At 38.7% G+C, this 21,219-nt stretch overlaps 1 protein-coding gene across 2 annotated transcripts in view; it reads left to right on the top strand.

Annotated features, from left to right (window-relative positions):
- Positions 1-21,219, top strand: part of igdcc4 (immunoglobulin superfamily, DCC subclass, member 4) — a 55,646-nt gene that overhangs the window by 23,271 nt on the left and 11,156 nt on the right. For both annotated transcript variants that reach the window (XM_005447874.4, XM_025907363.1), the window contains exons 3-14: positions 4,003-4,144; positions 5,466-5,599; positions 12,821-12,955; positions 13,785-13,937; positions 15,590-16,000; positions 16,085-16,249; positions 16,673-16,810; positions 17,382-17,558; positions 18,499-18,711; positions 19,145-19,243; positions 19,401-19,587; positions 21,040-21,167. In XM_005447874.4, coding sequence (XP_005447931.2) covers positions 4,003-4,144; positions 5,466-5,599; positions 12,821-12,955; positions 13,785-13,937; positions 15,590-16,000; positions 16,085-16,249; positions 16,673-16,810; positions 17,382-17,558; positions 18,499-18,711; positions 19,145-19,243; positions 19,401-19,587; positions 21,040-21,167 — 2,082 coding nt within the window. The remainder of the gene's footprint in view (positions 1-4,002; positions 4,145-5,465; positions 5,600-12,820; positions 12,956-13,784; positions 13,938-15,589; positions 16,001-16,084; positions 16,250-16,672; positions 16,811-17,381; positions 17,559-18,498; positions 18,712-19,144; positions 19,244-19,400; positions 19,588-21,039; positions 21,168-21,219) is intronic.

Below are 21,219 nucleotides of genomic sequence, written 5' to 3'. Positions count from 1 at the left end.
GGGAAGGAGGATGAAGCCGAAATGCCTCAGCACTAACACTGAGTGGATATTCTTAGCTCCTACGGTACGGTCCTTCATTGGTAGGAATGAGACTAAAAAACTGACTGTAGCTGAGATTGCATCTGTGAAAAAACATTAAGAAAACCACCTGCTTTGGCGTTCCTGCCGAAATATATGATGTGTGTTGTTAAGGCAGACACAGTAAAAGAGATTTCCTTCTCCGTACATACAAATCAATCTCACATACAAATCAGCCTCTAATTTAGTCTTCTTTAAATGACAGAGGCAGCATACTGAGTGCAAATCACATTTTTCAAATCCATTCACAGGTAAATTATGACGATGGTTAAAAAAGCTGCTTTTTGTGTTAATTAGAGCAATTAACCTTTCTTATTATGAGACTGCTGCAGGGAATGTCAATATTTTCTAGCTCTGGCTTCTGCAACCCATTTCAAACAAACAGTTGATGTCTTAACAGGGAAAAAGGAACACACAATTTTATGTCTTGTTGCAGTCTTCAGCTGTGGATAATGTCTATGAATGTTTTTCGTATTTAGCATTTTTCCTGCCTGTAATTACATGATTTTAAAAGGTGTCTTATCATAAGTCGACTCAGTATTAGTGCAGACACCCCATGCCAATACAAGCAGTGAAAGAGAATGTGGAGAATAGCTTTTCAAAGCTTGATAAGAAATACTAGTTCAAAGAGATCTAGCATTACAACAAAAACTCTACATTGAAAGGTTTCTACTTAATGAAAGTCATTGCAGAAATACTGTAAAAGGCTTCCTTTTGTCACTACTAGTGCAGTACCTGCTTTCAAAGGCATGTTAGCATCAGCAAAAGTAGATAACACTGTCGTTTGAGTCTTCTTTAAAAAAAAATAATGCTATCTAAACTTCAAAAGCGTCAAAGAGAAGTCTGACATCATCTCATCTCTGAGACCACATGTCAGGTGACCTATCTATGGCCATTTCATAGATGATGTTGCAGAACAGGAAAGCCCCGAACGGCTTCAAACACAACACAGCACTTAGTATTGTCCCTCAATGCACCCACCAAGTCTGAAGTGGATCAGATGGACAGTTGTTGCAACGGGCAAAGAATACTCACACGAACAAATACACAGACTCCTCCATTTATCAGAGAGGTCGAAGGACATTCCTGCCTATTTGTTAAAACAGACAGAAATGTACATATTTTACAGCAGCTATTGCAAATATCTGTTGAAGCTGGAAGAGTGGCATGCTTGTTGAGTTGTGGTAATCAGATTAAAAGTTGGGAAGCACACAGGTCACAGGTTGAATTATCTGCTTTCACAAGGGGAGGAGGAAAATACTGCAATCTGATAGCTCTGGGGCCAAAGAGTGGGGCAGGGATAGAGCGATGGACAAAGACAGAGGTGGGGTAAAATCACAAGCAGCAGTGACCCCCCCAAAAAAGCCAAGTACTGAGATAAGATAAATGAGAGTGAGAGAGCAAAGAAATATGAGATTTTATTCTCTATTTTTACCACGCACATTGAGGGGTTAAAATTTACATAGAGCAATGCCCAAGGAGTTGCCCGAAAATGTTCCTTACATAGAAAGACTTTGTTGCTAGGAAACAATTGGTCATATTTCGACCCTGTGACTTGGTATACCACCTTTAGCTGGGAACGTTACAATGAAAAATTTCCCAGTGTGTCAGGACAAGCCCCTTCAGTTCAGTGTTAACTCCGCAGCATCTGACTCTGTGATCTGTATGTAACTGGATGGATCTGCCATGGAATTTCATCACAGGTGTCAGGACACTCATGGAGCTCTGGGAAAAAAAAGGCTAATATGATTATACTCTGACACAATGGACGTAGAAGCCCAGCAAGTCGCCATTGTTCGATCCCAGCATGAGTAAAGTGTCGTCTCTGAACACTCGTTGCCCCCCCTTTGCATTAATGTCGAATGGCTAATGCACACTCGCTTATCAGCTGTTGTTCATCGCTCTCATGCAGAAACCCTCCTGTGCACACATACACTTGTGAACATGGCTGCATACAGTGCTTCAGAAATGTAATCACAAGCTGTCTGTGTGCAGGCATTAGAGAACAAGTAGCAGGGCACACCGGCACTTAAATTTACAAATGTGCACACACCCACGCACGCTCATTGAGCGTGTCATCCTATCAGGCTGTTTGGCAGTGTTACAGGTTGTGTGTTTACATGAGAGGATCATGCTGTAATGGCTGGAAGTGCCAGAGGTTAATCATCAACGGCTCTTACATGACTTGCTACGCAACAGTCAGTGTGAGATTTTCTGAAATGAATCATATCCATTTTGCTACTATGACCAAGCATCTCTGTCAGCCTGTGTGTACTCATTGAGAAACTTTGTTCCCTCAGCACAGTGGGAAAACACAGATGGACAGTTTGTTGACATGACTAACAGTTGGAGTGATAGGGCCTAGGGTGATTTTGGATAGTCTGTCCAGTGTCTCCTCCTCAGCTTACAGTGGTTTGGAGAAAATCTTGTACAAAAAATCTGGATGGTGTGAGTTTAGAAATCTTGAGCCTGCCATGTGATTGGCTGCAGCTATGGCTATGGTTTAAGGTTTAAGCTTAGTGATTTTGGTCATTTCTTTACATTTATTTAGCAGACTTATGTTAACTTACATTTCTCAACTAATACTGGACAGATTACAATCCTTAAATCCATCTAGTCTACTAAATAGTTTAATTTGGGTTTGTACAAAGACCTTCATTATTCCCAGATAATTTAATGAATCTACTGAACACAACAATAGATCTGTCAAGTCGAAATTTTGGGGTTTGAATTTAATTTCTTAATAGTTATTAGATGGCCTGTCATGCATTTGCCTTTCATGTGATAAGTAGCAGAAATTCTATTTTTAAATACACAGTGGAGAATATTTCAGAAAACTTTATAAATAGCTGCTGTTTCACACATTCACACATTTATGTTTGTAACACTTTTGGATGATGTTTACATGTTTTGAGGCTGTGCAAATCCAGTTTGGCAATTAGTTCCACAAGGAGAAAATGTTTTACGTAAACCAGAAAGACTGGCTGATTAGATGCCTCTGCTTATTTAACAGTCAAAGAAACACATATGATATTATTATGATATTACAGTAAATTTTTACAGCCTATTATGTGGTTAATGTAATTACACACTGTATTTTCTAACCATTTTATGTTTTGGGCATTTTTAATGTCCCTTCTGCTTATTTCTTTGTTTCTTAGTTTTTTCCTCTTAGAGTTGGCTTCCCCGACTTCTTTCTCGGCGCTTTCCTTTGATCCACCCCCGCTCCCCTACTTCTCAGTCAGGGCTACAATCTAAGAGGCTGGGACAGACAGCCTGTTTTGTTGTCTCTTCCAACAGCCTGTTGGGGTCAGAGGTTAGAGGCCCTCAGACGGTACTCACTGCTGCCCCCTGGTGCTCAGCTTTACATTCAGAGGGAAGCATTCCCGTGTCTGTGAATGTATAAAGACTGAAAACTGGAGTCCTGCCAAAAGTCGACCTGGACAGACAAATAGAGCCAAGCCTGATTAAGTCCCTAAATTTCTCCTAATCAGGACATTCAAGGGCATTTAAACGGCCTCAACAAGTCTTTAATCAAATTACAAAAATTAAAACCGCACCACTGAAAGCCCTACAATGGGTGCAATACAAACACTGGAAGTCTTAAATACAGACTGCAGAAGTGACATTCATGTACCATTTACATTCACTGAGTTGTTTGAACAAAGCTGTAAATAGAATAACTGGTAAGGTTAGTTCTGTTTGTATTAAGTTACGACTTGAGCTATCAAGTGTGAGCTATCGAGTGTGTAGATCCCTTGCACTGGTTTTGCAGTCATGGATAAGTGCACTAGGTATGCTTTCAAATTCAGTCTCGATGGACTGTAGCGGACAGGGAGCTGTGGGGAAATTGTGGACCATACCAGATGTGGGCAGACGCTTTGATAAATAACCCTCTGAACTATATCATTACTGTACCTGCAGGTCTGTCGAAGTTCCGTCTGGAGCCATCTCCCCAAAAAGTGCCCACAGGAGGGGCTGCCCGCTTTGAATGCCAAATTGAAGGAGTACCAACCCCTGTTATTACCTGGGAAAAAGATGAAGTAACGATTCCTGAGGGAACAAGGTAACTACATATGGAGTTCTGCTTTGGCTTTTTTTTTGCATGTTAAATATTCCCAATGATCTACATTTTGTATATGATTTCATATTGATTTTATTTTAGTAAAACATTTATGCAAACTCACTATAACTGTGTACAAGACTGTTTGGATGTTGCTCTCCATTTGAATTCTTTGAGTTTCGATGTCGCTGCTAGTTACTAAAGACATCTCAGTCTTTTGTTCAAAACAAGAATGTGAATTTTGTTTGTCCCTGAATGTAGCTGCTTCAGCTTTTTAGTGGAAATGCAGAATGGTATGGTAATCTCTCATAAAGGAACAGCCACATCATGATAGCCACATCCTTGAACAGTCTCTCTCCCAGTTTTCTCACACATATATTCCCCTTTAATGGGTCACTTAACAATATCGACATTTCTCCTGACCCTGGAATTTGTTTCCAGCCTTATTACGTCAGGCAAAGCGTTAATGGCCGCCGTAGCCTTGCTTGACCCACAACCAGCTTGCGCCTCATAAGGTCTTATTGGTGGGACATGGCTCTTCCACCTCAGGCTCTATTAATGTCGTTAAACTAAAGTCAACCAAAAGATGGTTCAAACATCACTAGCTTTTCTCTTTCATATTTGTGTGTGTTTTCTGTTATTCATCTATCCAAATTTTGTCACTATAAATGACGCTTTCTCTTATTATCGCTTTCTTTTTGGATCCTTTGTTTTCTGGTACCTCTTATTATTCTCCTTGTCTCCTTTTCTTATCTCCTTTACACTCGCCTGCTCTTTTATCCTTCGTGAACAGACTACCGCTGGTCACATTATGGTCAGATTTATAGCCTATGATAACAGCTATAAGAGGTGTGATGGCATTATATTGCCTGGGTTCCACTGGTCTGGTTTGCTGTCTGAAGTAATGACCTCTGTAGGGGAGGGAGAGGTAATGATATAAAATATGGGAAATATTAACAGTGCAGAGAGATTCTGTATGCAAAACACATATTACACATATTACAGTGTAGCCATTAAAACAGCCTTCATTTGGGGTATTTTGTGATACTATGAACAGCTTAAATCCCAAAGTCCCAGTATTGCAGTTATTTTGTGTTGTCTGACTCATCTCTAAAGTGGTTGTACACAAAGGTACTTTCTCCTGAACAAAGACGGTGTCTTATGGGGACTCAGGAGCAGCAACCTACAAAGCTGATCACCTGAATGCTTCATCCTATAGGGCACTAAGCCATTTATATAACCTTATCTTTCATTCTCTCTGTTATTCCTTCTAAATCCTTCTTTCTCTGTCATCTCTGTCTCTCTTTTTTATTGTGTGCAACAGATTCATTTCCCTTCCTAACGGGGTGCTCCAGATTCTGGAGGTGACCAAGGATGATGAGGGTGTCTACCGCTGTGTTGCATCCAATTCTGCCGGGAAGGACATCAGTCATGAAGCCAGACTCTCTGTCACTACAGGTAAGGCCTGTTGCAGTCCTTTATAGTGTTTGAATTGACAGGCAGGTACCACTGAGAACTCCTATCTTTCCATTCCTATGAGTTTTGGCTTAAAATTCATTGGATATAGTTACAGCTAACAAAATGACACTTTTTCACGTAAGGAGTTTTCATGTCATGTGAGTTTATGGCTGTAGTAAGTTTTAAAGCACATTTTGAATTATTATAGTCCTTATTAATTTTTTACATTTCTTTTTTCTGCTCAAAAGTTTATCAATTTGATGTATTTAAAGTCTTCAGATTATCCTTGTGTGAAATGGATATGCATATTGGGACACGATTGGCCTCTGTAACTGGCGTAAAGGCTCAAAAATCATAATGGTACATCATGCTGATGTCTCAAGGTGATCACAGAGAAACTTGTCACCTTCAGCAGATGAATTAGCAAACAGCCTTCTAGTTTCAAACTGCACCAACATCAATCTGTACAGTGAAGGTCACACATCCAAGTGATGCACATTTCTATGGCAGCAGCTTTACACTGTAATGGAATGCATTACAAGAAAGTATAGTGCATCTGTTGATGTTGAAAATACATTTCTAAATTATATTTTTACTCTGATTATTCCAGGACTGTGGTCACTTTAACTCTAGGAACAGCTGATACTATACATATACAGTAAACCAACTAATGTCAGTGAATAGAGCCTGCACATCATATAGCTCTGTGCATTCATTTTTTACAAGATGTTTCCAAACTATCCGAACCATGATCTACTTTTAAAATTACCAATCTGCCAAGATATGTCAATCCAATTAGAGAGCCCTAACCAATACTGATTGCCTACCAACATATTTAACATGCACACAGTAAATTTGAAAGCAGCGCAGATACAGTTAAGTCTATAATATGTTTGACAAGAACAGTTTCACTTGAGTCATAATCATTATTTGATTGCAGAGAGTCCTCCATTTTCAGAGGCTCAAAGTTAATGCCGATTTCATGGCCAGGTGTAACATGTTACTTTGTTATTTCATGAGAAATGAAACAGTAATTCTAATATGAGGCCCAGAGAGATGTGCAAGTGAGAAACGCCATTATAAAAACAAACAAAATCAACCTATCAGAAAGATTCCAAAAACTTTAGAGAGGCCGAATTAATGATCTGGAGGAATGCAAAGCCCAGTTCTGGTCTTTCAGGCTACGTCCACACTAATGCATTTCTGTTTGAAAACGCATCATTTTCTCTCTGTTTTGGCCTCCCGTCCACACTGAGACGGCGTTTTCCTCAAGGAAAAACACAGCGTTTTGGAAACGCTCTCAAAAACGCATACATTTCAAAACGCAGCTGTCCCGTCGCAGTGTGGACGCTCAAAAACGCAGACTTTCTAAAATGATGACGCATTTTAGTCATGTAATGCAGTCATGTGACCAATTAAACAAAGATAGCGGAGTGCATTATACAGCAGTTGTTTTGATTGCTCTCAATTTTGACAGCCCTAAAAAAGATTAATATCAGTTTGTACATGCTCCAGCTTTTCTTCAAATTCTTTAATTCTCACTCGCTTTTGCGCATGCACAGGACTGGAACGTAGCGTTTTCGGCCGTTTCAATGTGGACGCACAACTCTGTGAAAACGACTGAAAACGCTAGCGTGGACAAGGAGCGTTTTCAGACGAAAAAATCTATCCGGACTAGTGTGGACGTAGCCTCAGACAAGAACTCAGTTTCACAATGAGTTGATGTGAAACTGGATTCACGACAAGGTGCAAACTACTGATTACACTCAAGTACATACTGGCCAGATTAGACTTTGCCATAAAAAAACATGTAAAAGAGCCTGCACAAGTCTTGAAAACTTCGGCTGGACAGCAAAAAACAAAATTAACCTTTACCAGAATGATGGGAAAGGAAAAGTATGCAGAAGGAAAGTACCAGCCAATGATTCAAAGCATACCACAGGATCTGCCAAATATGTGGTAGGCAATGTTATAGCATGTGGATGTATGGCTGCCAGTGGAATCGGGTCATTAGTGTTTATTAATGACGTGACTGCTGAAAGAAGAAGTGGGATGAATTCTGAAGTGGACAGGGCTATACTCTCTGCTCAGATTAAGCCAAACTGATAGAACAGTGCTTCACAATGGATAATGACCCAAAGCATAATGCCAAAGCAACTCAGGAGTTTCTCAAGGCACATAAATGAGATATTTTTCAATAGCCAACTCAATCAACTGATTTCAACCCAAGAGAGCATGCTTTTCAGTCATTAGATATGAGACTTAATGCAGATAGACCCACAAATAAGCAGTAACTGAAGGTGGCTCCAGTAAACGCCAAGCAGATCATCTCAAGTGAAGAAACACAGTATTTGGTGATGTCCATGTGTCGTAATCTTCGTTGACTAGAAAAGCTTTTTATCTGAGTATTAAAAAAAATCTTTTAGGTTTAAACTTAGGTTAGTGTGTCAAAGCTATTTTGAGCCTCTGAGAATGGGATAATTGTATAAAATTGTATAAAATGGCTGTAGTTCCGAAATAATTGAGGCCATTTTTTTCTATTTTTTGTCTCCACTCAGTCACATGACACATTAATGTTTTCTTTTTAAAACACCATTTTAGTGTATAGAGGCAAAACAAAACAAAAAAGTCTTTGTTCAACCAGTTTTGGACCTAACTTGTTCTCTAAGTTTAGTTTTCTAAATGGAATGGAAATATTTTTCTCTATCTTACTTGAATCCCTGGTACTGAGAGGAGGCAACTACTCACTTGTAGTCTGGATAGAACGAGTCTGTTTTAAGCCTGAGGTAGTCTCAAGGTGCTCTTCCATCATTGTGAAACTGAGTTGATGATTTTCTTGGAAGATAAAGCATATTCACACAAATATGTTGATCAAAACCGATTTCAAATTCAAGGCACATCTTCTAAGGTTGGAATATTTTTGCTCTTGAAGTAGATTCTAGAACGTTCCATTAATGCCAGGTGACCCAAGTGTTATTTTGCAGTGTGAGAATCTCATTCTCAGCAGAATTACCCAGTTAGAAGGGTGATACTGCTTTGCAGGTAATGCAACATCAGAACTTGCACCACTCTGAAAAGGCAAATAACTGATTTCAAACCAACTAGGCTGGGTGCATAGTCAGTAAATTACTTCTTAGATTCAGGTAAAATGTTCTGAACTTGACCCTTCATATTATGTATTTTGTCCTGATATTAAAGCTACACAGGCAACAGCACTGCAGCCCACTTGACATGAACTGTAGCTTGCTTTCAGATTTGTTTACTGAGCTGATCATGCTGATTACATATTTATCCTCACCCTGCCACTCTAACTTGAACTCACTGAGTAGGTCAATGAGATCTTGCAGGAACACTATATTCGAAAGCAACTAGTATTTGCCTAGAAGTGCATATTACGCATGTGTTGAAAGATTGAGAATTCTTGGATTTAAGGCAAGAGCTCAGTTCTTGGCTAAATCATTGCCAAAAAGTGACCTCTGCTCATCCATCTGACATGTACAGTAGTAGCTCCGTATGTCTCTTTCAAGTAAACTCCAAGTAACGTTCAAAACAACCCTCCCTCTCCAACACAGTGTCTGGCTGTTGAATTATACAACTCTAATCAAGGAAATCTGGGGAAAAAAACACTGTGATGTTTGTTGAGAAGAACATTACTGCACTGGCACAGTCTAATCAAAAAGTGACTGAAAAGTTGTCCTAAATTGCCCTTCTTCAGTATTTACTGTTGCTTTAAATTTCATTAATACGATTTTCCTCCCAGTCTAAAATAAAAATGTGCACACCTCTGAACTTCTCCAGTTTTGACACCAGTGAGTAACAATCAGTCCCACCCTAGCCACACATGTCCAGCAACAACTGGGCAGTAGCTCACACTTGTTTATAGCATGTTTAAATGTGAAGATAAATGCTGTGTTTTATGATTCTTGGGACTGCTGATATGGTAATCACATCAACTGTCTTTGTGTTGAAATGTAGCAAGACTACAATTGGACTACGCAGAATTATTCTGGGAAATACGTTATCATATATGAAATGGCTTAGTGATATGGGAATGTAAGTCATATGACTATTAAATTAATCACAGGTTAGACAGCAAGTTAAACTATGCTTACGGTGAGGTTAATGAGAGTTGAAATTGTTTTTTTTTGTTTTTTTTTACTTTAATTACTGAAAACAATGAAGATAGTCTTCAGTGGGTCAAAGCAAAATGGCTGCTCTGAACTGATGTCAAAGACTTGCGTGTTAAAGCTTTTGTGTATAATGTCAAGCACTTTAAGCTTATGTTGTATATGAAATTGCATGCATTTGCCTTGCCTGACCTTCAGAATAAATTTTTTCCAGCACATACAGTAAAAAGAAGCTTTCATGCTATGATCGTTTGCAGACTATAATATACTTCAATATGGCTCCTGGCATTGGTCTCGGTCTCCCAAGTGTCTGGCACTATGTTTTGTTCATAATGTCAGTCGCTGATCAAGGCTCATTCTCCCTGTTTGATAAAACATATTGCAAGTTATTGAATAATTACAACAAACTTAAAGTTTTGAAACTTAAATCACTGCTAATCTGTTGGGAAGTTTGTATGCTCCACAGCGAAAACTGTCAGAAGGCTACCCCATAATGTTGATTCTGTTCATCCGGAGGTAACATTTTTAGTCCTTGAAAGATTTTGTCATTCATCCAAGTGACTTCTTCTGTCTCATCTGACTGCAGGCTTCCCCAACCTTTAAAACATTACATTTGCATAATTACTGAAACTAGCACCACTGAAGGTAAGATGAAAGACCTCTAATCTATGTAACATAAACTATTTGTAGTGCATTGACATTGGTGCTAGTTTTGGTCAAATGTACTGTTAATACGGTAAAAGAAACTTGTAGACAGCTTAGAAGTGATTTAAGAAGTCACTTTGATGAGTGACAAAACATTTCACCAACTTAAGATGATATGTCCAGATGAACAGAATCAATTTTCTCTCCTTACTGAGTAGGTAGGGATCATTTTGAAAATTTGCTGTAAAAATGAATGAATGCTCACATTTAAAATGACATAGATGCTACTTTCCTCCAGTGGCCTTCTGTCACAGGAGGGGACTACTTAAGTCCTTATTGCAATTCATTACATGAAACAGATGTCAGATCTAATGCCATCACTTAATTTGTTTTCATATCTATGAATAGAACACTTCAACACCTATAACAGAGCTTTTACAGCTTGATGTTGAGGTCATCAATTCAGATACTTAATTCACATACTTAAGAGGATAGAGGAGATCTGAAACATTTAGCTGCTTTAAACCAACAATTTCTAGTTTCCTCTATTTTCTTTACAGTCTTTTTTTTTTCCGCACCCACACAGGCCCTATATGAAGGTACACCACCCAGTGCAGTCGTTACAAAAGCAATGTGACCCACTTAAGCATTAAGTATAAATAAGGCATAACCTTCTATGTAGTCCTGATTATTAATTTATAATATGTTTGCAGAATGCCAGGCATCTGTCCTGAACTCATTACCATTATGAGCAGCTGATGAGTGAGTGGAAAGGCCCACTCACATCAGATGTACCTTGAGCAAATACATTGAAGCAATTTGTGTCTCTTCAACCCATAGACAACACACTTTGAATAATAACGTAAAGGTCTGTTAAGGTGAAGATGGGTATATCTTAGGTCTGTGAGTTTAACCATCTTATTGCCTGACCCATTTACTGTGTGTTCTCCTTTTTCTTTGTATAGTAAGTCTCTTTATCGTTTAGAAACCCAATTCCCAACAAGTTAGGGTGTTGTGTAAAATGTAACTAAAAAACAGAATGCAATGATTTGCAAATTTTATAAACCCATATTTTATTCACAGTATACCATAGAAAACACATTAAATGCTTAAACTGAGAGTATGTACCATTTAAGAAAAATATATTTTTTTTTATCTCATTTTGAATTTGAAGGGAGCAACACATGTCAAAAACATTGGGACAGGGTCATCTTTATCATTGTGTAGCATCTCCTCTTCTTTTAACCACAGCCCATAAACATCTGGGAGGGAACTGAGGAGACCAGTTACTGGACTTCTGGGAGAGGAATGTTGTCTGGTTTATTATTGTCTGATTATATTGCTATAAAAACCACAACTTTCAGCACAGATGGTGCCTTTCCACATGTGCAAACTTCCAGTTCCTTTGGCAGTGATGCACCTTCATGCCATCAAACATGCAGGCTTCTGAACAGAGCGTTGATAACATGCTGGATTGTCACTCTCCTCTAGTTTAGAAAATGTGGGTGTGAGGCCTGAGAAACATAATTCTGAAATTGTTCCATAATTTGTAGAAAGATTATTGCAGATTGCTGAATTTCTGCCATCTTTAGTTCTGGGAGAATCTTCCTCTCCCAAGACGCTCTTTTTATACCCAATCACATTACAGATTTGTTGCAAAGGAAATGAGCTCTTCAAATATATATTTCATGAAGTAAAAAAAGGCCTCTGTTTAATCATTCAATATGTTTTTTATGTGCTTTTGGGAATTAAATGTGGGTTTATGAGATTTGCGTCCCAACCTTTTCAGAAATTGGTTTGTAGAAGCATCACTTATGTTCTCCCCTCACTCAAGCATTCTGTGTACGCTTGATTTCTGGTGTATGTCCACAATCTGTTAGTAAAGGCTCACATTGCTCCATGTAAATAATAACATGCCACTGTCCATCCTAACAAATGCTTAACTTCAAACACTTAACTGTCATGCTCTTGTCAAACACTTTCTGGTCATATCTACATCCACCGTTTTAATAAGCCTCAATCAAATGTTTCAATGCAAGCCTCCAAAGGTTGATTCTGTTCATCTGGACGTAGCGTTTCCAGTGGGAGAAACGTCTAGATGAACAGAATCAACCTTTGGAGATTTACTTACCTGGATGATTGAGAATGCATCAAGACGTTTCAATGCAAGCTGTATGAATTTCTCTGAATACAGCTTCAAACCTCTCTGTAGTTTAGCCTGAAGGCAAATTCTTGATAATGATTTTATTTGTATATATGCAAATCTGACTGATGCAAAACTGCTGTGACAGCTACTTGATTTAAAAAGTGTGTATTTGAATTGCTAACAGAGCTGTAAATCTTGGCAGCAACCCTGAAGGGCGAGATCAGGATCAATGGGTTCACCACTGTCTAACGTGATATTTACTGGTCCAGACTGCCAGAGCTTACATTTCTTTCACTGACATAGGCTCCACCGAAGCCCTGAACAGAGTTGTGATTGTGGCACCACCTCAGAATGCTACAGTTGTGCTTGGACATCCTGCCGTGATGGAGTGTATGGCTCAAGGCCAGCCGAAACCACTGGTGTCCTGGAGCAGACAAGGTAATACTGGCAAATTATCTTACTCTTTTCTCTCTCTGCCTCTTATCCTATTGTTTTTGTACTCTACTGCATCTGTCTTTCATTATCAGTGTCTCACTCGCCGTTTATCTGCCTCACACACACAAAGAACAAACATCAGTAAGTGAGGATCAGATTTGCAGTACCTGCAGGTGTAAAGTTGGTGTTCCACTGATATTAGCTGTCTCTTTTCAACTGCTTTATCCTGCATTGAGTCATGCTTTACATAAGGCGATTTGTCACATCAATTCATTCACACCTCCACCATTTGTCCACACCCACCCATACACACACATGAAATGTTAATGGGGAAAAAATCCTTTCACGTCCTGTGACTCAGCAACATTTGAATTTGCAAAGAATCATTGTTAGAATCAATTCTTAGAAGACTATATTTGCATTGGTCATTCTGGTTATCATTTGCAACGTGGCCGTTGGAGCTTAAATACTGACCATTTCTTTTTCGCCTCGTATTTTTTTAGTTGGTGGCCATAAATCCTCTACAAAATGGCGGACAAAGTAAATAGGGGTCTATATAGTGAATAGGGAATGATTTCACACAGAGCCTAGGAGTGTGCCAATGCAGAGAGCTCAGTGAACCCAGACTGAAAAGTCACAGAGCCACCTGTTGGTCAGTTTTTGTGATTACAGGTCAAATCCCTCCATGCTCAAAGCAACATCTCTGTCTTTTGTGCTGTTTCTCAGGCAACTGAAAGCCTGAGAAATGAGCTCAATTTTTCTCAAGGCCAGTGTCCTTTTTCTCCCATCAGCACGATCTCCTTTGTTCTCTCTTGCTTTCTTCTTTGATCAGACGGAAAGCCCATGTCTACTGATGTGGTCGTCCTTGCAACAAACCTGGTGATTAGAGACACAAGGCGTCACCATGCTGGTGTCTATGTCTGCCGAGCCAACAAGCCCAGGACCAGAGAGTTTGTCATTGCTGCTGCTGAGCTGCAAGTACCCGGTAGGAGTTGTGTTATGTTCTCTATATGAAGACCTTTCTAAGAGCTTTTTAATGGAGACACCAATGTCAAAAGGTTGGTTGTCAATTTAAGGCATTTCTGAAGGAGCACTGGCTTTCACATAGACTTCTGTTAATTAATCAGGAGGAGGAGAAAGAAAATAAGGAATCATACATAAACCACAGTCTCTTAAAATATCAGTGTGTTTCCAAACTGACATCTAAATATGCACACTCTGTTATGGAATTGTTCATCTAACTGCTAATGTTAATGTCAAAGAGCTTTTTTAAAAGATGGGCATGCCTAGCTGGTGTCTGTTAAAATAGATACATTAATATATTATATTAAAGATGGGCTATTAAAAATCAAAACTAGCAAAGCTCAATTTGATTTTAAACTGAAAATGTGTTTTACTTAGCAATTTTAACTTTGGCCGGAAACATTTAACATAAATGGCCTTCTCACTTACTGGTGAATATCTATAAACTGACATTTGGATATGAATTCATATTTAATAGAGCATGAACAAGATTTTTGGTACAGGAAGTTCTTCAATCTCTGGTTCATGCTTCTAGTCCAGTGATTAATCCTGTTTTTCAGGGTTTGATTGTATCCAGAACAAAATCTAGACATTTTCTGACAATAATTAAGTTATTATTATTATTATTATTATTATTATTATTATTATTATTATTATTATTGTTGTCGTTATTATTATTATTATTATTATTATTATTATTATCATTATTGTTGTCGTTATTATTACTATGACTAGTTGTAGTAGTAGGAGTAGCAGTTGTTTTGTAAGACATGTCATTTACAATGCAAGTAAAGAAGGCAAAAAGACTGCTGCATTGCATATTGGGAAGTGTAGGCTAAAACTTAAAGTTGTGATGTCTTCTTTTTTATGTTACTTTAAAAAACATGTCTATAATAAAATTGAAAGATACACTTCTTGCTAATTTCAGGTGCCTACTGTTATTAGTTTTCTCAAAAATGTTTTATAGATGTTTTCTTTTCTTTTTTTAAGGGCCATATTAAAATCCCATTATCATAAAAAAAAGTACAAGAGCTAGGTCCTCAAATTTTTTCATGGTTAAGATCTGGTACTATGGCTCTATGAATATGGGCTCTTATGATGGTAGCTCAAGGTAACACAGAGTAATTGAACACAGAGTCCCTAAAATATTTCATGTCTTAACTCTGACAACCTGTAGAACGCACAAATTTTGCAGTTAGGGGACTTTATTTACAGCTTTCCATAAACTTGTTTAAAATAATACAAATTTTGTGAATGGTTTCACAGATATTAAATACTGAATATGAAAAAAATATTTTCATTAAAGTGTGCTTTTCCTCACGTATGACAACATGTACCAAATCCAAATGAACTTTTTTTTAGAGAAAGCCTCTTGAAGAAACAAGGCTATAAAAATGCCTCTAAACATGCCTACATCTGTTGAAATACTTTTTTTTTGAGAAAATTCATGACAGGAGGGACCTGAAATGTTCCATAGTTCCTATTAACCCACTTAATCCCAAATTTTTCCCTGCAAAATAAGTGCGTGCATTTTACCCCTTAGACTTCCCCTACACACAATATGTTGTGGAACTGACATGGAATGACCTCAAACTTTTGCTCCTAATTCTCCAGCCCCTCCAGTGATTCTTCAGGGCCCAGAGACAGTGTCCCTCTCCCGGGGAAACACAGCCAGGTTTTTGTGTAATAGCTCTGGAGAACCTCCTCCAGTGTTGCACTGGTTGAAGAATGGCCAGCCTATAAAGTCACTCAGACGAGTAAAGACCCAAAGCCCCGGAGTCCTACTAATTAACCAGCTGGCTCTGGAAGATGCAGGCTACTACCAGTGCATAGCAGAGAATTGGCTTGGCACAGCCTGTGCCACTGCCAGGCTGACGGTCATTGTGAGGGAAGGTCTGCCCAGCCCTCCTCGCCACCTTTCTGCTGCACCATACTCCAGCACAACTGCCCTGCTCAGCTGGGAGAAACCTGAGTACAACTCAGATCAAATCATTGGCTACTCTGTGCACTGCCACAGTACTGCAGGTCTGTCTCTGTGTCATAAATCTGTGTGTGTGAGGCTACATGGCAAGCATGCTTACATTTGATTTGAACGTTTTCATCCTTCAGGCTCTGATAACGGGGAATATGAATTTGCAATGAACAATGACACCACTGAATATCTCTTCAGAGAGCTTCTGCCCCATACTACCTACACATTCTTTGTGGTCGCTTACTCTCCCATGGGTGCTAGCAGCCCGTCTCTGCCTATAACTGTAGAGATGCTGGAGGATGGTGAGTAATCACACTGATATACAGATAAAATAGAGCTACAAAGGTAAAGTAAGCCTGAGTTGCTTCAGTCACTCAAAGAAGATATATTACAATCTTGTCAACCTTGCAACCACTCAGGACATTTAAGAGCTCATGAGTCATTACTATTAATGGTATCACTGAAAAAGACATAGTATTTAAATTCAATTGAGCATTTTCTGTTCAACTGTTATTTAAAGTGCGATTCAAATTTTCATACCATTGCCACATAAATGCAGTACACATTTAAACATTTAAAAAAAAAATGTTGTGATGCTTAAAGTTTGACATAATATGAATTGGACAACTTGTGTTTTTCTTTTGTCCAGTAACCATGCAGATCTATAGCATAGGTTTTTTATATGTGTCAGAAATCTCACTTTATTCTTTTTTTCCTTCTTGAAGTGCCAAGTGCCCCTCCTCAGCTGTATATAGCTAGCACTTCCCGCACAGACGTCAAGGTGAAGTGGCATCCGTTGTCCTCAGAGCAGAGTCGTGGAGTTGTTACCCACTATCGCATTGAGTACAGCATTTTAGATCAGCGTAAGTGTCCTAACATAAGCTGCACAGAGAAAACAAGAAATACTAGCAGCTGACTCGTCGCACCTTTTGCCCAATAGCACTGTGGTTAATGTTGTTACATTTGTGTTGCTTTATTGTTTGCCACTTTCATGACTTTTTATATAATACCTTTTTGTTTCTCAATACTTTTCATTTCCCACTGAATTATACATTAAAATTTCTTTCAGTTGCATTGACTCAATTCTTGAATGACAGTGTAAGTTGCCGAAACAAAATGCGAAAACGTTTGGCGCACCTCTTATTCTTTATAAGAATAAACAAAGCATGTTATTAATATAAATTATTTTAGTGTGTAAGTTATTAAATGCAGAATAGTCCAAATAATTATCAAAACAACTTAATAGGAGTAATGTTAATCAGTTTTATGAAGAATAAAGCCCACATCCCACAGAACGGAGCTTTTACATTTTATATGTCTAACAGTCTGCTCATAGAAGAATATTTTTTAATCATCAAATATCTTTCAGTCTTAAAAATCCTATAATAGTCGTGCTCTATTCATGGCTCACATCACTGGCATGTGTTCCCGCAGCGGACTCTGTGTTTTCTGTGGAGGTCGGGGGGAATGAGACACATTTTACACTGAGAGGGCTGCAACCCAGTCAGACCTACCTGCTGAGAATAGCTGCTGGAACTGCCATTGGCTTTGGGGTTCCTTCCGAGTGGGTTCAGCACAAGACGCCTCCCATTGATAGCGATGACAGCATGGGTAAGAAAGACATTAGATAATAGTTTGTTTAACAAACATAATTTAAAGTGAAATGTTAAATATTCTCTACATGGTTAAAATAAACTGAAATAAATTCCCCTAAAGTAAGACAATAAACTGCATCTTTCTTCTTGAAGGCACAGTTCATCTTGAATTTCTTCTCTTACCAGTAGAACTCTTTATCCAGATTTTTCTGGTACGAGTTGCACTCGCTCCCTATCAGTATACAGTGATGGGTTGATTTTCAGGGCAAACTGTCAGGATATCTTCATATTAACTGCTTTTAACACCCTCTTCAAATACAATATAAGTTATAGCTAGTGTGCTAGCTCACCTACCACTGTGTTAGCTAACACTGAAGCTTTGCAAAGGAGGATGCCATTGAATATTTATATCCTGTCATACTGTCACAAATACAAGCCTCTCATCACAGATAGATGCAAGCTTAATTCTGCACATTCTGACATCATTGGCAGGTTTAGTTCACCACAAAACAATTCTTGCACAAAATTGCTCACAACGAGGTTGGTTTTTTTTAGTTACCTGTTCAGCATTTCTTGAAATATCCGAGGCTGCTGAATTTTTCAAGCTGAGCCATTTAATTCCATTATAATAGAGAGAGGACAGACATCTCTAAAGACAGTAGCTCCAAAATCAAGTAAATCACACCTAAATAATCTAGATCAATGATGGGAAATTAATTTTCCCATGGAGCTAAATAAGAAACTGGGACTGTAGTGGAGAGCCGCACCGATAAGCCATCGACAACAGTCCCAGACAGATAATACTAGAAGCCTGGAAAATAATATTGGACTAAAAAATCAGGTAGCAGCACTATAAGCATCTTATGAAATTATAGCTGTAGTGAAAGTCTGATGGTTCATTTAAATAATACATGTATCTGTAATTCATCCATTTTTTCCTTCTTTATTTTTTCAAGTGATCTTTGCTCCTACTGAGCTGAAAGTTAGAGCCAGTGTGAACACACTCAATGTCACATGGCAGCCCTCACCCAATCACACGTTGGTCTCCGGTTACAAGCTGTCCTGTCGAGAAGTCGAGGCTGAAGAGGCAGCCAATGGGGAAAGGACAACACAGACACACACCATCAGGCTCCGTAAGAAGGCTAGATATCATCTTCTCACTGGGCTGGGTAAGTTTTTGGAAGAGGTCTCTCCGTATATACTAATGTTTATTGTTTTATAATCTTCACTTCATCTACAGTTCATTTGTTGAAGTGATGACCAGTTTGAAAATATTCTGGGTTTTTTTTTTTCGGGGGGGGGGGTTGGTACACTGACCATATATCAAGGTTTTTAATGATGTTTGATACAAGCCAGATGAATGCTGTTTTTTTACCTCTGTCCTTGGCAGAAAAGTAAAATGAAAAGTAAAAAAAAAACAACCCAAAAAACAAATTCAACAAGGTTATTTTCTTTGAAAAGCATCATTCATGTTACAGCATTTGGCTACAGGTACCACCACAAATGCCATTTGTTGTTAGCATGCAACATCCTTAGAGATCTCTAATTGTACATAATAGGAATATTATTGCGTCTCCTTCTGTTCCTGTATATTTGTATCAGGCCCTGACCGACAGTTTGAGGTGAGGCTGTGGGCATTCAATAAACAGACAGATGGAGCAGCTGCAGTGTGGAAGGGAAAGACAGAAAAGCCTCATGCACGTAAGCTTTCTTTTTGAATCTGTACATGTACAAATACATAAATGAATGGAACACATTTATGTCTTGACCTCCATCACCTCTATGGTGTGATGAAAAAGAAAACAAAAATTACATTTTCCGAGAATCAAAGAAAGTAAAGCTCACTTCCATGTTAAAGCACCAACAACGCCTGGGCCACCACCTCCAATGCCCCCGAGCAATATCCAAGCCACAGCCAACAGCTCTACTTCCATCTGGCTGCGATGGGAGAAACCGCGGTTCAACAACGTACGCATCATCAACTACACAGTGCGCTGCAGCCCAGCAGGAACCACCAACGCATCCCTGGTTACCTATTACACCAGGTCAGAATACCAGGCTACACATGTGAAATTGAATGATGTTTGCAATATGTAAGAGATATTGCACCTGAATGACACAAATCCTGATAAAGTCACTTTCACTAAGCCTATTTAAAAGTGGTCTTAGTAACTATAAAAGGATCCCAATAAGAACTCTAATACTCAGATAAACATCTTTAGAAATAACCTATAACCTCAAGAGATGTAATATTGTTAGAATGAAATTGGCCCTAAGAATGACAGATTCCTGTGTTTTTTGTGTACACTCTTGGTATTTGAACTGATTAAACCTCTCCCCTTGAAAACTGCTTTAAAAAGATCTTTTTGCTTGCTTTCTTCTCTAAGAGCAGCCTGGCTTCATTTCTTAAAGGAAACTGTTTTCTATTCACTAGCAGACAGTGTATTTTCATTATCAGTCTTCAGAGTATATAATTAAATGTCAGATTAAAGAATAATAATATTTTTCTTAATAATTTCATGCCCAATATGTGCTCACTGGATAATTGAATAGTTGCATCTTTCTAGTCAACACCCCCCCCACGACAGCATTGATTCTTCATGGCATAGATTCAAGAAGTTCTTAGACATAGTTAGACATAGCACATCGTTGCTGCAGATTTGTCAGCTGCACATGTATGATGAGAATCTCTCATTCTATCACATATCAAAGGTTCTCTCTTGGTAACTGTGAAGGCCTTTTTGACAACAATACTCGGGCAGACTATGAGATTTAAACCATTACATCACCGCCAGGTTGAACTATCGACATTGTCAAACTATCTTTTTGTTTACTTCAGATTTTGACCCTACCGTCTTCTGTTGCAGCAGAAATAAAAACTCATCACACCAGACAATAGATTTCCAATCTTCTATTGTCCAATTTTGGTGAGAGTGTGCAAATTATATCCTCAGTTTCCTGTTCTTAGGCAGGAGTGACACCTGGTGTGATCTTCTGCTGTTGTAGCCCATCAGCTCAAAACAGTCTAGATGTTCTCATCTGACCTCTGGCATCAGCAAGGCATTTTCACACAAAAAACTGGCACTCAATGGATATTATGTCCTTTTCATTCCATTCTCTGTAAACCCTAGAGATGGCAGTTTCTGAAATACTCAGACCAGCCCTGTAGCACCACGCCAAATTGAAAGTCACTTAAATTTCTCCCCCCTTCTGATGCTCAGTTTGAACTTCAGCAGACTGACATACCTAAATGCAATTGAGTTACTACCATGCAACTAGCTGACTAGAAATTTGCATTAACCAGGAGTTGAAAAGGTTTACTTACTAAGTAGCCAGTGAGTGCAGTAAATAACTGATGAAGATGAATGATGTTATAGCAGAATATTTAAATAACCCAGCAATATTTTATTTAAGACAGTACATGTGTGTTTTTTGATGTGATTTCGACATAACCTATACTACTACCCATTCAGGACTCTCATCTTTGTATATTCCAGCTCTACACAAGAGATTTTGCTTGGGGCACTGAAACCCTTCACTCGCTATGAGCTGGCAGTGCAGTCTAATGGAGCGAATGTTGTAGGACCCTTTAGCGGCACTGTGGAAGAGTCCACTCTCGTTGACCGTAAGTTTTCATCTTCAACCTGGATATTTCAGAGTTGATTTTCTGTATGCTG

Source organism: Oreochromis niloticus, linkage group LG1 (assembly GCF_001858045.2).
Source record: "Oreochromis niloticus isolate F11D_XX linkage group LG1, O_niloticus_UMD_NMBU, whole genome shotgun sequence".
NCBI lineage: Eukaryota > Metazoa > Chordata > Actinopteri > Cichliformes > Cichlidae > Oreochromis > Oreochromis niloticus.
Note: the sequence above shows the minus strand (reverse complement) of the source record. Positions and strands in the feature narration are given on the sequence as shown.